This window comes from Neomonachus schauinslandi, chromosome 5 (genome assembly GCF_002201575.2).
Source record: "Neomonachus schauinslandi chromosome 5, ASM220157v2, whole genome shotgun sequence".
In the NCBI taxonomy this organism is placed as follows: domain Eukaryota; kingdom Metazoa; phylum Chordata; class Mammalia; order Carnivora; family Phocidae; genus Neomonachus; species Neomonachus schauinslandi.
In genome coordinates, this window is record NC_058407.1 from 163,821,137 (window position 1) to 163,838,563 (window position 17,427).

The following is a 17,427-nucleotide window of genomic DNA, read 5'->3' on the forward strand; positions in this document are numbered from 1 at the left end:
AGTTTGTTTTTCAGAGTCCATTGTCTCTCATGGTTCATCTACCCCTCCGATTTCCCCTGCTTCATTCTTCCCCTCCTGCTACCTTCTTCTTCTTCTTTTTTTTTTTTTTTTCTTAATGTATATTGCATTATTTGTTTCAGAGGTACAGATCTGAGATTCAACAGTCTTGCACAATTCACAGCGCTTACCAGAGCACATACCCTCCCCAGTGTCTATCACCCAGTCACCCCATCCTTCCCACCCCACCCCCCACTCCAGCAACCCTCAGTTTGTTTCCTGAGATTAAGAATTCCTCATATCAGTGAGGTCATATGATACATGTCTTTCTCTGTTTGACTTATTTCACTCAACATAATACCCTCCAGTTCCATCCACGTCGTTGCAAATGGCAAGATCTCATTCCTTTTGATGGCTGCATAATATTCCATTGTATATATATACCACATCTTCTTTATCCATTCATCTCTCGATGGACATCTTGGCTCTTTCCACAGTTTGGCTATTGTAGACATTGCTGCTATAAACATCGGGGTGCACGTACCCCTTCGGATCCCTACTTTTGTATCTTTGGGGTAAATACCCAGTAGTGCAATCAGCAATGACTTTTTAATGCAACCCCAAAGGCACAACACATGAAATAAATAACTGATATGCTTTACTTCATTAAAAGGAAAAATTTCTGTTCTGTGAAAGACAGTGTCAAGAGAATGAGAAGACAAATCAGGGACTGGGAGAAAATATCTGCAAAAGATATAACTGATAATGGACTATTATGCAAAGTACATAACAGAACTCTTAAAACTCAACTTAAAAAACATGAAAAACCCGATTAACAAATAGGCAAAAGACCTGAATGGACACCTCACCAAAGAAGATATCCAGATGGCAAGCATACCAAAAGATGTTCAACATCACGTCATTAGAAAACTGCATTTTTTTTTAGGGATTTTATTTATTTATTTGTCAGAGGGAGAAAGAGCACAAGCAGGGGGAGTGGCAGCAGAGGGAGAAGCAGACTTCCTGCTGAGCAAGAGCCCCATGTGGGACTTGATCCAAGTACCCTGGGATCAGGACCTGAACTGAAGGCAGATGCTTAACCGACTGAACCACGCAGGCGTCCCTAGAAAATTACATATTAAAATAGTGAGAGGGCGCCTGGGTGGCTCAGTTGGTTAAGCAACTGCCTTCGGCTCAGGTCACGGTCCCGGAGTCCTGGGATCGAGTCCCACATCGGGCTCCCGGCTCAGCGGGGAGCCTGCTTCTCCCTCTGACCCTCTCCCCTCTCATGCTGTTTCTCTCTCTCTCTCTCAAATAATAAATAAAATCTTTAAAAATAAACAAATAATAAAATAGTGAGATACAACTACACATCTACTACAGTGTAAAATTCCAAAACACTGACAATGCCAAATGCTGGCAAGGACAAAGAGCTGAAGGAAATCTCATTCATTGCTAATGGGAATGCAAAGTGGTACAGTCACTTTGGAAGACAGTTTGGCAGTTTCTTCCAAAACTAAACATACTTTTTAACCATAAGATCCAGAAATTGTGCTCCTTGGTATTTATGCAAATGAGCTGAAAACTTATGTCCATACAAAAACCTACAAAGAGATGTTACAGCAGCTTCATTTATAATAGCTAATCTTTGAAAGCAACCAAGATGCCCTTCAGTAAGTGAATAGATACATTAACTGTGGGACATCCAAACAATGGAATATTATTCAGCACTTAAAAAAAAAAGAGCTACCACACCATAAAAAGACATGGAGGAATCTTAAATTCATGTCACTAACTAAAGGAAGCTAATCTGAAAAATCTACATACTGTATAATTTCAACTGTATGACATTTTGGAAAAGGAAAAACTATGGAGACAGTAAAAATTGGGAGACAGTGGTTGCTAGGGGTTAATGGGAAGAGAGGACTGAATAAGTGGGGCAAAGAGAATTTCTAGGGCAGTGAAACTACTCTGTATGATATTCTAATGGTGGATACATGTCATTTTTCAAAACCTAAAAAATGTGCAACACCAAGAGTGAACCCTAATATATACTATGGACTTTGGGTGATAATGATGTGCCAATGTAGGTTCATCAATTGTGACAAATGTAACCCTATGGTTTGGAATATCGTTAGTAGATCTATGGGAGCCAAAGATAATAGAAACTCTCTGTACTTTCACTTCAATTTTTCTTTAAATGTTTAACTGTGCTAAAAAGCGAAGGTTATTATTAAACAAAAAGTAAAAAAATAAGCTTCCCAGGCAGCTTTCCTAAGCAGAGTTTTGTTGGGGCCCAGTCTAGCATGGGTGAGGCTTTAATTAGATTGGCCTATACATATTACAAGGCATGAATATTAAAAAAAAAAAAAAAAAAACCAACAACACTTATATAACCTTTAAAAAAAAGATTTTATTTATTTGAGAGAGAGAGAGACAGAGAAAGAGAGAGAGAGAGAGAGCATGAGCGGGGGGCGGGGAGGAGTAGAGTGAGAGGGAGAAGCCGACTGCCCACTGAGCAGGGAGCCCAATGCAGGGCTTGATCCCAGGACCCTGGGATTATGACCTGAGCCAAAGGCAGATGCTTAACTGACTGACCCACCCACACACTCCTTATATAACCTTTTTATGGAAGAGAAAAACTAAGGTTTTATCCTTAGCTGAAAGATAAGGATCCACTTGCTTTGATGTCTATTTAGTGAGGTAAAACAAAGATAGACAGAACTTATCATTTGGCCTATGTTTCCAAAAGTTTAAGGGGAAAAAAAAAGGCAGATCTTATTTTCCTATTGCTCAATGTGAAGTATTCAGCCTCTTGGCAGGATAGTTTTATATTATTAAGCTTAATTCTCAACTTGAATTCTTCCCCTAGTTGTATGACTTTGGAAAAGATACTTACCTTCCTTTTCTCATTCACAAAACAACTTATACAAATGGTCCCTGATCATGTATAGTCTCTTTATTGGTTGTACAACAGTCTTTCCAACACAACCACAGATGGGCTGACACTGAAATACCCTTTTAAAGAGCACCTTGATCCAACCTTCATTTGAAAGATGAAGAAAAAAACAGAATGTAATTTCATGGCCTGACCAATTCAGAATTTGCAATGATTTCAAAAATAAACTTACTATGTCTTCTGTACTCAAAATTTAAATATATGTCACAATTCAAGAATTCCACATTTAGAATGCAACTGTATATAACACAGACCTATTATAAATAATAGCAAGTTTTTCATCTGTCTCCTTTTTCTAATTATTACTCATGCATATCTGTTATGAATACTGTATCAAATTGCACCTCTTTTATAGTGTGTCTTTTTATCTATTTTAGATAATACTGCTCATTCACATATATTAGGATAATTTGAAGAGGCTTAGCTATGAATACCCACATCACAACGGAATCTATGGTAAGTATATTTTAATGGTCAATTACTTTGCCATTCTTCAGCAGAACAAAGGTGTCCACATGATAATGTCCAGTTACTTTTTTTTTTAACTGGAAAAGATGACTACAAAGGAAAAAAAGACAGTATACTAAGCATGTCCACAGACTGTCTCAAAGCCCTTTCCAAATGTATGTATGGATAAACGAAACAAAGGAAGAATGTCTGATTTTTTTTTTTTTTTGAGGCTCCACATAAAAATCACCAAAGGAGATAAATACCCAGAATCTGTAATAGCCAGCGAGCATATATCAAATCCCATGAAGAAGAGACATTACAAAAAGAACAATGAGGATGGGGCGACTGGGTGGCTCAGTCGTTAAGCGTCTGCCTTCGGCTCAGGTCATGGTCCCAGGGTCCTTGGATCGAGTCCCCACATCGGGCTCCCAGCTCGGCAGGAAGCCTGCTTCTCCCTCTCCCACTCCCCCCTGCTTGTGTTCCTGCTCTCGCTCTCTCTCTGTCAAATAAATAAATAAAATCTTAAAAAAAAAAAAAAAGAACAATGAGGAAAACCTAGCAGCACTGGTATTTTATAGTCTACAGCTTGGATGAAGAGGAGGAAGTCACACTTACGGCGGCGGGTAGTATTCACCAGCATGGTGTTAAGAGAAACAATGATGTATTAGATGGTAGAATCTCCAGAGCTTTGAATAATGAACAAGTGTACTAAGTGTACCAAGATGAACTTCAACAGAGGTTAAAATATATGTGTGCATGTGTGTGTGTCTGTGTGTTATTATTCTAGATATGGAAAAGGCACAGTTGTTAGTTAACTGGAATCAAAAGAACAGCGAGGTGTAGGTGGTAAAAAAAAAAAACTGATGTGATCTTCAGCTATGCCAATAAAGGACAGCTTCGATGACGAGAGGGGTCATAGTCCTTAATTGTCAGCCTACCCTAATGGTACTTAGTTTTCTGAGTTCAGTCTCAGACTGGCAGTCAGACAAGGTGAACTCTGAGGTCCCTTCTGACTCAGAGGTTCTATTAACCCTAAACCTATAAAGGTAAAGCCAAAATAATAGATCTATTTTAATTACCACATTGAAAGCTGGCAATTTAGCAACAGATGAAAAGAATTTGTGACTATATTATGCCTCTTTAAAAATGCAGCTTAAGACTTCCATTTGGTCATGATGCTTAGCTGTTTAATATTTGACTAGAAGAACACACTGGCTTCTCTAGTTTCCCTTGCTCCCCAGAATGTTCTAGTATTAATGCTCCTTTTGTTCAGAGAAATCAGGTTTTCATATCACATTGCTAGTGTTGTTACAAAGTTATTTTTAACATGTATTTCAAATAAACTATGAAGGAACCAAATTTCTTGTGTCCTTTGGGTTTAGGGTTGAGATGCCAACTTCCCATGACTTTCTCTTCACAGGATACAGCCCTGCCTTCCCTTGCCAAAGTCAGGCCTATTTCCCACAAAGGTAGGATCCTTTTGCAAAGGGTAAAATGTGAATGTTTTCTTTAGGGACTAAAATGGAAACAGAACTCACGGGAGTAAAAAGAGACACCGTAGGCTTGGGTGTGTTCTTGGTGCGTCTCTAATGCTACCTGCATGATTCAGTTTCTCCTCAATTTCTTTCTGTGGCAGGCTAGCTGTACACATAGTCATTGGTTGGTTTGGGCAAGATTTTATGAGATGTGATGAACATATGAAATATCAGGAGTTCACTAGGACCCACAGCTGTTATGCCCTGCTGCATTTTTGATGGCTCCTTAAAATCAGAGGCCACTCCCACAGTAGCACATTTAGACAGGAAAGACTACAATTATCTGGCTTCACCACTCCATTGCAGATCTGCTAGTACATTACAGTTTATAAGCCCTAATAGACAGTCATCACCTTTGGCAATGCCTCTACTTGAGAAGAGCCACAACCCGGATTTATTACAAGAGAGTTGTCAATGGAGACTAATAGGCTTTGTTTTCTCGCTTTTTTTTTTTTTCCATTTTGTTTTTGTTTCCATCCTGCAAACCAGATACCAAAGATTTCAGAGCAGAAATTAAGTGCAGTATGAGGTAGGTCCCTTTAAACATGACTGTTAGTGAAGCTAATTAACTACAGGAAAATTGGAGATCATTCATTAGCCTAGTAAGCAAATTAAGGTTTGTTAACAGTGATTTATAATGCCAAGCCTTGGGTAACTGTGCTGGTCTTTTCACGTATATGTGTATAGGACCTGACAGTTTATTAACTGTGCAATATCTAAACAGCTCGTCACCGGGGTGCTTTTGTTAAAACGACATTGTATTTTAAATGGATAAACACTTTTATGTGAGCAAAATGCATTTTAAATGTTTGGCTTCTGAAGTCAAGTATCGGGAGATAAGTGAAGTGTCTCAAACTATCTCAGCTTCCAATAACTCTTGTTTACTGCTGGAGCTGACTATAGGAAAATGCGACACTTGGAGTTAAAACAGCACTTTTCCTCTTTAACAAGCCCCAGTTGTGTTTTTTAACCTCTTTTCAAATGATACTCCTGGTGTTTCACAAAGCTGTAAGTTTCTTATGCAATGGATTGGGAGGCATCTAATTTACAATTTCAGGAAAAATATTTTTTTTTTAAAGCAGTTAAGCAAAGGAATGAGTCCTTTGATCTGAGCTTCTGATGGATAGTTCATGAAACTCCAGGGCAGTTAAATCTATCAAATATGAAGGTTGTGTGGGTAGTCAAAGTAAATCCTGGTATTTCACACTGCCCACAGCTCATTTTATATAATATAGCTCATACCCACTATTTCAACATTTCTATAACCTGGAAATCTCCAGTAAGAATAGGATGACTTCTTTGAAGCCAGTGTCAGAAAAAGAAAAGGAAGGAAGGGAGGGAGGGAGAGGAGGGAGAGAGAGAGAGGAAGAGGAGACGCTTTCTGAATTCCATGACAGTGGCCTGTCCATTCCCTCTGGGATTTTCGATGCACACCGCTAAAAAGTCTTTCCTGAATCATCTCTGTGAGCAATAGGGACACTAGCTATGGAAGAGAATGAGGTTACAGCCTCAATATTTCTATATGCTAAACCCTAACCGAAGAACAGAAATATTACTCATTACTATTAATTTCAAAGAAAGGCAGACTTGGTCAGTCAAAATTTGGATCTCTTTCATTGCTGACACTGAAGAGCAGTGTTCATTAAACACTAAGGGGACCATGGCCTTGCATTACTATGGTTCAAAGGAGAGCTAAGAGAGGCAGCAAAACCAATTGAAAGCATTGGTCCCACATGGCAAACATTTAGGTGTAAAGGACCTAGAATCACGGATCTTGGAATATTAGAACCAAAGGCCCTTTAAGCAATTATCTAGTCCAGTGGCTTGTAAAATCTTTTTTCCCCCCCCAAATTACTTATTTTCTCCAAATCTGAGGGGCCAAGGAAGGGGATTGAGGGAACAGGGAGACCAGGCCAAGGGCTATTTCCCTACACCCATCAGGAGCACCTGGATTTTCATCTTATCTCCTCAATTAGAAGTTGCAACAGCCAACAACAAAGATTTCCGTAGACAGCAGATGTTTAAAAATACCTAGCCTATCTCTTCACAGAAATGTTGAGAAGATGAGAGTGTTGAGGGGTTGGTGGCAACTGGAGACACCAATGGATCCTTTCTCATCTGATTATCCCGTTCACCAAATTTCTCAATTCCTTTGCCCTGCATGAAAAAGCTGAAACTAAAAACGGGGACACATGAGACTCCGGGGTGGCTCAGTTAAGCGTCTGCCCTTGGCTCAGGTCATATCTCAGGGTCCTGGAATAGAGCCCGCATCGGGCTCCTTGCTCAGTGCGGAGCCTGCCTCTCCCTCTGCTTGTGCTCTTTGTCTTTCTCTGACAAATAAATAAAATCTTTATAAAAATATATAAAAATAATAAATAAATAAAAATATGGACACAGAAGACAATTTCCTCAGGGTGACCTGGAAAAGTCATCTCACTGTGGAGATCCTACACATGATTAAATGTCTGCTCACCAGAATTTAACTTGTACTGTTCTTATAGTCAGGGTATGTTGTTCATGGCTCACTGATCCTGTTCCCAAAGTTAAGAGTATTCACACCAAATCAAAAACAGAAAAAAAGAAATGGAAAGTACAATTATTTTTTTAGTCTAAGGCCCCTGAAATTAGAGTTTATTGGTGACTATGCAGAGGAGTCAGTCAGAATATAGATACTTAGTCCAGGTATAAACCAACCCTCCAGGGTAACTAAGATTAATTCTGTGGTTCCTAACCTTAAACAAAACACCTACTTAAGTGAAGATTCAGGTTTTGTTACTTTATAAGAGACAATTACAATTCAGGGTAGTATTTAAAGGTTACAATTCAAAAACATGGTAACTTTTTATCATTAGGGAGAGAAATTGATTTCATTTACCCTAATGTTTCTGCACAGTAAATAGGTAGCTTCCAAATCATTATGTCCCAGCTTTTGAGTGATGGGTTACAATATTTTATTCCATTATTATAATCAAAAAAATTCATAAAAATATTTTTGTATATTAAATATTACATAAATATTTTAGTGGTGTGCTCACTTGGGAGATGGGGTACCTCTGAGGCCAATGTTTCAAGTCTACTTTGGTGACTCACTGGGTAATTCTTAGGCATCACCCAAAATTATACATACAACCACACCTCAAAGATATCTTTTGATAAGCATAAGGCTGAGTTTTAAGGACATACTGAAATTCTCACAAGGTACTACTTTTTTTTTTTTTTTTTACAAGTTTTAACATAAATTTCAATTTGCATGGCAATGTTTTGTTCTTCCCATTACTCTGGACAGCTCTTTGAACTACCATTGCAGATATATACAATTTAAACTTCTAACTACCTCCTCTAACTTCCAAACTCATTAGCTTCCTAAAATCAAATCTCTCCTTCCTGGGATTCCTATTCCGAGTAAAAGAAGCATCACAGTCATTGATCCTGGGATTCACATCTTTCTCATTTTTAAAAGATCACAAATGTCAAGTCTGGATCTACCTATAAATCATCTCCTCCCCACTCACCCAACTCCTTCCCTGGCTTTGTTCACACTCCCTGTAATTAACCTACCCAAGTCCAACCTTTCTCCAGAAACTTGATATATACAGTCAAAGCAATCCCACACGATGATGCCATTTCTCTGTGCTCTTACCTTTGCTGCCTCAAACTTTGTCCCACCTTTTCCTTATCTGTTCAAAATCTAAACATCCATCAAGTTCTGCACAATTTAAACCTCCTACAATTAACTGACCCTTATACATACTCCCAAGTGCTCTACTCACTCTTCTCATAGAACTGTTCAGTTTGTATGACTTGAGGGCCAAGCTTACATCTTATTTACCTTAAGAATGAAGAACAGATGTTTAATATATATTTGACAATTAAAATGCACTGAACTCTCCATCTGGTGAGCTGTTTTCTAACTCAATCTTTACCAATGAGTTCAAATGCCCCCATAACAACTGGAGATCTCTGATGGAATTCAGATTTTTAAGAGATTTCCATTATAATGGGAACTTGTCAGTAAATAAGTAATGGCCAATAATTCATTTACCCAGAGTTAATTATTAATAAATACAAATATTAGAGTCTTATTTGAGAGACGTGTTAAAATACTCAGCATCATTATCTTTAAACATTTGACAGGTTTTGATTAAATACTTGAATTACAAAATTCTCTCCCAGCATCACCAGCAAGTACTGGCAGGTGGGGAGGAAGATGACTTCGAATGGCGTTGCTGTCAAGGCCAGACTGAAGTAGCTGCATTTCTAAAGTTAAAACCCAGAGAAACATTATAAAGTTAAAGAATGTTAGGCTCTCTGTAGAGCTGAAATCCTCTCATTTAAATGCAATGTGTCAAAAATATTTAAAAGTATCACAGAGCAAAGAAAGGACCTGGGTTAAAAGAAGCCTAAATTTCTTGAGAGGGGCATGGTTTTTCACATCTGTAACCCATCACCTAGAACAATATCTGATGGAGAAGGTGCTCAGTACTTAGTGAAAGACAAAAAGTCAGAAGTGTCTGCTCAAAGGAAAGCCCAGTCTTTAAAAAACCCATGTTATTCAAAGAAAAACAGGAGATATTTCAAGGGTCTATAGTCAAAAACAGAACAGGGCAAAGAATTTAATCCCTTTATGATTTTTTTTTTTTAATTTGAGAGAGAGAGAGGGAGAGTGAGAGAGAGAGAGATCATGAGCAGGGAGGAAGGGTAGCGGGAGAAGCAGACTCCCCGCTGAGCAGGGAGCCCGATGTGGGGCTTGATCCCAAGACGCTGAGATCATGACCTGAGCTGAAGGCAGACGCTCAACGACTGAGCCACCGAGGCGCCCTAATCCCTTTATCATCTTATAGCTCTGATGGAAAGTCACAGGTCAATATTTTGCACCCCACGGCCTGTTACCAACACTATCAACACAACTTCTTAAGTAATTTGAGTGCACAGGAAAGCAGTAATCATGCACATCCCATTTTAAGAAGTGTACCTCTCCACAATTCCCCTCTATTATGTAATGTGGTAGTTTTAATCATTAGGTTTAAGTGGACTGGTTTCCCTGATAATCTTAAAGTATGTATATTTACATTTACATTTTGCTAGATGTGATGCAATTGAGGAAAATTAAAGTTATTAGTTGGGAACCATTATGGAAAATCTCTGGATCACTGGAGTTTACAAAAGCAGGATCCAAGCTATTTGAGACTATGGGCCTAAGACACTTAGATTCAAACCTGGAAGAAGGCTGAAAATTATCCAGAAAAGTAGGCAGGACATGTCACCAGAAGGAAGGAAAGCTTCCTTTACACACCAGGGATCAAGTTCAGCCAGACAAGTCAGTCACCCTTATGCCAACAGTGGCTCCCAACTACTGGCATATGGGCTCAAGTGCTGGCACTGGCAACCAGGAGAGGTCTTCTCTGGTCTTGTCACTCTCCTGACTTCGGTTACTTCATTCAGGTATGCTAGGGCAACCACTTTTCTTTTGGGGGTCAGGGAGCAGCAAATAAGGGACACAACCTTTCAACACCTGAAGGTGTTGAACCGATCTTTCTTACTTTTCCAGCCCAACCTCAAGAGCTATTAGCAGTCTTTAAATGCCTCAAGTCTGAGAGAAAAAATAAGCAAATGACTTTAATGGACAAATTAAACAACTGTAATACATGGACAGCCTGGAATAGTTCATTCTAACATCATGGTGATCACAGAGGATCACAGAGAGTGAATTTCTATGTTTATTTGTTCACATATGGAGTGAAGTGGTATACGGCTGACCGAACACACATAGGCTCCTCAGAAAGCTGTAAGAATGTTCCTGACCTACAGCTACAAATTCCAAAATTTATTTCTTACATCACTGATTTCTTCTGGTGGTGATCCTCTACCTACCACAACATTACAAAGCCACTTAATGAGACCAAGTTTTGTCCATCACACACTATAATGGGAATAATTTGCTATTAATGAGAGCTGTTCTGCACGCATTAAACACCTTGTCTCATTTAGAATTCACAACTCTAGTAGGTGGGTGCAGATTTACAGATATTAAATAACCTGCCCAAGGTCACACAACCAGGCTTCAGATCAGCCTGTCTCTAAGTTCTTAATTATCCACTATGCACAGTAACACTTCAAATACATGTATAAGAAGAGAATATAGCCCAAAACATTTAAATTAAAATGAAAACATGTTCACTGCATTAACGTTTAAAAAAAAAAAAAAGAAAGAAAAACCCTACACACTCCAACAAGTTTTGGTACTCTTGCCAAAATAAAAAAAAGCAAATAGATTCCAACTAGTCTATACTTCCATTTATATTTAGAATATGAGCTGGGCATGAGTATGTAATGAATATATATGTGTGTCTCTCTGTGTGTATAACACCCACATTATTCAAAAGCTCCCAAAAATGTGAAAAGTTTGTTCCAATCCTTCTTTATTTTGTCTACTTTAAGAATCCTTTGCAATATGCTTATGTAAATACTGATTTTAGCTGCTGTTCTCATTTCTCAAATCTTCAGCTTATAAATGAATTGGAAAAGTAACAGACCTAAGCAGACATCTTTGGAACACAAAACCAAAGAGATATAAACAAATACAACTAAATCAAAAACAAAGGATTCTTCTTTAAATTCTCTAACATCACGACTGATAAATGGGAGACCGAAAGAAAGAAGAATATACTGGCTGTGGATGGGGCTGTACACGCACACGTGAGCGTGTGTGTGTGTGTGTGTGTGTGTACGTACCTGGGTGGGTGTCTATTTTATTAGCACACACAATGATCAGCATTTTACCCTAGTTCACTAAAAGGTCTTTAAGAGCATAAACTCTAAATGAAAGGAAATTGTGAAGTTAGAGTAACATTGGGGCAAGGGAGAGTATGTAAGAAAACAGTTCCAGGTCGTTAAACCCAACAGGTGAGTGCCTTCAGTTTTCTTACACCAGACTTCCCACTATGGTTCAACTGCATTAGTAACGCGGAGACTCTGAAGGTGAAGTGTCTCCGTCCACACTTCGGAGAGATGCTGAAAAGAAGTAAGGATAGAGCCCACGTATCACCATTCCACTTACCTGATGCTGAGCCTTCATTACAAGCATAAGTAAAGGCTAATATTGACATCCCAGATCATAAAGCACAACAAAGAATATGTTGACACAAAACTCTTGTAAGTTGTGAGTATACTATTTCCACTTAGAAGAGCATGAAACTCCCCAATAGTACCTGAAATCAAGTGTTACATGTGATACCCCTGGTATGAAAATTGAAACAGAAGACACTTTTTGATGAGAACTTGGCAATAATATCAATGGATTTTGCACTTCGATAACAGAATAAACCCATTATTGGGAACATATTCTAAGTAGAGCATTTTCGTCATAGTTTCAGAGCTGACCATGCATCTGGTACGTATGTTTTCTGTGTAAGCTAATAATACCACAGATTTTTTTTTTTATGTAAGCCAATTAATACTAAGAGCAATTTTACCAAAGGACAAACTTTTATACTCCTCCAACACTGTGTGAATATAAAAATCATTTTAGATTTGTAACTGCAGACTTTCCTCAAAGAATGTATTATTAAAGAATAAAAAAGAAACACTCCTGGAATTAGGAAAAAAGTGACAAACAGCATAATAAAATCTTTGAGGTTTCTACCACTGACTTTCTTCTTTCAGGGTTATCATATTGACAATAAAAAAAAAAAAATACTAGAATGTTCAGTCTCAAAGTGAATAAGGGCTAAGTTAGTGGTTTTGGCCTTGTTCTACTGAAGAAAGCCAAGAGGGACAATTTAGCTTTTGGACAGAGAACAGACACTGGCAGTCTCCAGATTTTACTTCCAGCATCTCAACCCACATCCAGCCTGGTGTGAAGACATGGCAGATGGACCACTTCTGTTATTTCAACTGCTTCAGCATCCTGCATGTTTCTGTAAGCATGAATATTCAGCCACAATAAGGAGCAAGGATAAGTGTGCTGACTGTATTAAGCAGGTACAAAAAAATCTTTATCCTTACCCTTTTTCTCCTCATTATCATAGATTAAGATAAAAAATCAACATTTAGAATACGCTACTTCTGCCAAGCTTGGAAAAGACTTATCATTCAACGAAATGATGCTGGTTTTCATATATTTAATGTAAATGTATGAAGAGAAATGTGTGGGCAGAAGAAAACCAGCGTAATTAGCATTTTAGAGGAAAGAAATTTAAAGGCCACTAAACTGAATCAGTAATTATTTTCCACTTTGTTTTATTTTCATGATTTCATTATTTTCTCAGAAAAAGCTGAGCAGGCAGTGAGTATCAGTGTTCACCATTCAGAACACAAATCAGATTCCTTTAAATACCACAAAAAACCTCCACATTGGCAGGTTTTCCTGTTGTGTAAATAATGCCTATTTGTAAAACTCTTCTTTATTTAGATCTTGAAAAAAGATTATTGAATCCAGAAAGAATCCAGTAATTTTGCTATCAATAAAAGAAATAAAGTGACAATTTCTCTATGAGAAAAATATCTATGAGATAATCCCTGAGGAAGGACACCATCCCTACCCCTCTTGAAGGGCAGAGAAATGTCTAGAAATAACACAGTTGTATTTGCTAAAATGAGGAGTTCGTGATTGCTCAAAGGAAATCTAAAGGCTGTGAACTCACACTGTAAGGGAAAACATCCATTAAAACACCACCTCTCATCAAAAAAATTATTTTAAAAAAGGCAATTCACTGTATTATGCAGGGAAGTTCTTTAAAGTGAATAAAAACCTCAATGCATAATCTGAATTCCATCCTCCATATGACACTTGTCACTAAAAAAAAAAAAAAACAATTATGTAGGAAAGGTGGCGTAAACCAATCAGGTCTCCTTTACACTGCTGGGGAAGGAGGAAGTGCCCTGCGAAACACATCTCACACTGAATTAGGATCCCTAGGGCCCCATAGCTTATGTCTTTTAAAAATAAAATAATCCCAATGAAAAGATGCCTATCAGTCTGCTCTTTAGGACTGAGAGGGGATTTCTTGGATTTTTTTTCACAACCTAATGAGTGAACATTATAGAGGTAAATCAAGGCCAACGCAAGGCACACATGTGGAAGTTGAGATAAACTTACGAAGTAGCCTGTTCCCAAGCTGGAAGGAGCTGAACTCTGCAATAAAGCATAAAGACAAAGTGGAAAATCAGCAATGGTTTTTAACACGTTCCAATCCACACAGCTCATTACCAGCCCTTTGCGGGTTTTTCATCGCTACATCACATCACTAGTGTATGCTGCCCCTTGTCATCTGCTACTGAAACAAACACCGTGTTGGCTTAATTTTCCCCTTTACATCTCTCAACAACTCAGAGATGCTAACGTGCTATTTACTGAATTCCAAGCTTCTGCGGTGGACGTAATTGCCAATTTATTTGACAGGCAGCTGGGTAATGAATTAATGATGGCATTTCGCCCTGCACTGAGACTAAACAGACACGCATCAGCCTGCCTCCCTGACTTGCTGACATTCAAGGCCCTGGTCTCAAGCTACTCAGTTTTGTGGCCGCAAAGGGGCAGGCAAGAGGAAAAAGCCCAGACTGACTTGAAAATAAAAGCCCAGTGGGTTTGGATGACTTTTCCAATGTATGACCTACTTGCCAGTTTATTCCCTAAAGGCACCAGTTAGTACACACAGAGCGCTTTTCAAAAATGAGACATTTTGTAAACATAATTAGTAGAATGAAATGCAAAGAATGTGCGGGTAAAGGGAAGCAGTGAAAAGCACCATTTTTCCGAAGGTTTTAGTCATAATAATCATCAATTTAGGCTTCCATAGTTCTGACACTCAGAAAACTAAAAAAATAATAATTCTGAAAGGCTTGCAGGGCATCACTTCTTTAGGCAAAGAGCCCAAAAAGAGAACTTGGTTTTGTTTTAAACTTGTCTGTGATCCATGCGTGTTTGTACTTCTTTCTCTTTTTTCTCAAAACCTCTCATTACAAATGTTTTAATTTTTAGTCTCCTTTTCGTGAATGAAAAAGACCCCAAATAAGCTTGAAACAAAAACAATGCTAGTGCAGGGGCGGTCTTCTGGTCTCAGCTTGGTGTCCTTGCACCAGCAAGGCCTCTTCCCTGACTAGCATGGATCAGGTGCTACACCTTCCCTGGGGTGTGCTGACTGCCACCCCCAAGCAGTGTTTACTCAGTTCACCTCCAGCTCTTCCACCCACATGTCCTGTCCCTGCTTTGCAACTACAGGTAGCAGGGACCACCCGGTTAAGTCATCACCACTTCCCCAGTGCTCAGCACAATGCTTTGCACACAGGATGCCCGTAACAAGTTTTTGTTGAATTAATGTATAAATACATGAGAGTTCAGATTGCATAGGGTAAAAAAAAAGATCAGGTGAATTTAGCATCTCTAAAAATACAGCAGATGTGAATCTTCTTGATTTTAAACTGTTTTCTGAGAAGGAAATACAGTGCTCTAAGTATGAACAGCATCTACATCAAACAAGAATTGTATGCTCCGGGGCATTCCTAAATGCACTTCCCAAAGCAAAACTTTCTTCACCTAGGTTTTTCAGACAGGCTCAGGAGAATAAAGGACAATCGATGTGTGATCTTGCACACTGGACTTAGTTTAAAAAAATCTTGCGGCATTCTTGATCCCATAAATGGTATGTAGGGAGATCCACAGTAGCCATGGAGACAGCTTCTCATCGCAGTGATTAGCCATGTGACAGCGTCACCTGTTTTCGGTACCATAGCCCTCCATGGAACAGAGGAAGGCAAAAGCCAACTTAGGTCTCCACCACCCTGGAGTCATGCCCCGGGGAGGTAAACTCATTTTAGGATGAACTACTCAGAAAGAACATGGGACTTGTTTATTTCAGGTTTTTTTCCCCCCTCCTTCCTGCAAATGGCTTTTATCCAGAAGCAGAAGTACCCCTCCAAACCCACCTCCCCACCCCCAATACATATCATCTTACTGTATACCAAAGGAAATTACATCCTTCAGGTCTCGGAAGGCTCTGTTACACTCATTTTGCATATATATTGTACATTACTCAGGGAGCTGGGTGGAGGAGAGGAATTTGTTGTGCATATTTGTTCTGGCTATTGTTTATGCAGGTCTGACTGAATGAGGGAACAGTGGGTATCATTTCAATTTCTGATGTCAACATCAAATTACTTATTTAATTTCATGCCTGGCGAAGCATTGTATAGCTACACGCAGAATCATTTCACTTCATTTGTTATGCTGTGTTTTCGTGGCGATTGGCTTGCCTTCCAACTGACAGCTTTAATTACGACATGAATTTGATTGCACTGCCGAGGAATTAACATAATGCAACAAAGCATTTAAGCATCCTGCCTTATAACACCCCCCCCCACGCGCACACACAAACACAGACACATGAAAGAACACAGACACTACATCCTCACGTACATTAGACGTCCATTAGAGTTTTCAGAATTTGCTAGAAAGCAGAGAACCCTATGGTCAGAGGCTACCCACATTTGTCAACCCACTGTACTCACTTCTTTTTCTAAAGAAGAAAAAGTTGGGGGCATTAACCTGTGATTTCTGGACCTGGCAAAAAACTCTGTTAAAATTCCTCCTAATCGACTCTGCCAAACATCCCTTCTTACTCCTTCTCCACCATGTTTTTCTTGGCTAATTGCCAGCTCCCTTCAATCATCACTGGAAAATTTGAACAGAAATAACATGTCTAAAAGAGGTACCTCCTTGTCCATTTCTTCAACCTCAAGAATGTGGCTCTGGCCTTGTATTCACTGGGACACTATCCCTGATCACCAACAAGACCTCCACCATCAGATACAGGTAACAGAAGTTCTGAGACTAGCCACAAGGCAGGAGTCAGGGTTTTACTGATAGCTCCTGACACACATCACATCCCTTAGGCCTTGCTAAGGAGTCTCGATCATGAATGCCTAATCTAAGTTTGTATCTAAATATAGATGCAAATATTTATAGCATTAATCTTTCTTCCAAGTCAGAAATTCCACGAATACCATAGGCAAAAATAGATTATGCTATAAAATTGAATGTCTAGAAACAGCTTTTCTGTTGTTTGAAATGTGTTACATTAGCTATTAAGTTACAGACGTGCATTTAGGGATTGGCACTGATTTCTCAGATAGGAAAGAGACAGACACCAAGAGGTAAAAGGCCTAGGAAAGCAAAGAGGTGGTGATGCCCTGACCACTGAACCATTTGATAGAATCAAGTTCATTTCAACTTTCTGTGTTGCCCCTGGTCAACATCTAATGAGGAGGGGTCCTCCTGGTTTCTTTCTTTTTTTTTGCTGTAGAAAGAAGGCAGACTCTGTCTAAACTATATGGCAGAAATTGCCGCAGAATCTAGAAAAGATGAGGAGTTAAAATGAGGCTTGAAAAACTAGACATGTTTTAAAAAAGAATGCAGCAAACAGAAGTGTCCTTGAACTCAAAAGCATTTGAAATAATACCATACACCCATGTTTAGGCAAATACTTCTGT

At 38.9% G+C, this 17,427-nt stretch overlaps 1 protein-coding gene across 2 annotated transcripts in view; it reads right to left on the reverse strand.

The window, feature by feature from the left end:
* AUTS2 (activator of transcription and developmental regulator AUTS2) overlaps positions 1 to 17,427 on the reverse strand; it is a 1,127,592-nt gene that overhangs the window by 587,628 nt on the left and 522,537 nt on the right. For both annotated transcript variants that reach the window (XM_044915700.1, XM_044915699.1), the window contains exon 4: positions 14,039 to 14,074. In XM_044915700.1, coding sequence (XP_044771635.1) covers positions 14,039 to 14,074 — 36 coding nt within the window. The remainder of the gene's footprint in view (positions 1 to 14,038; positions 14,075 to 17,427) is intronic.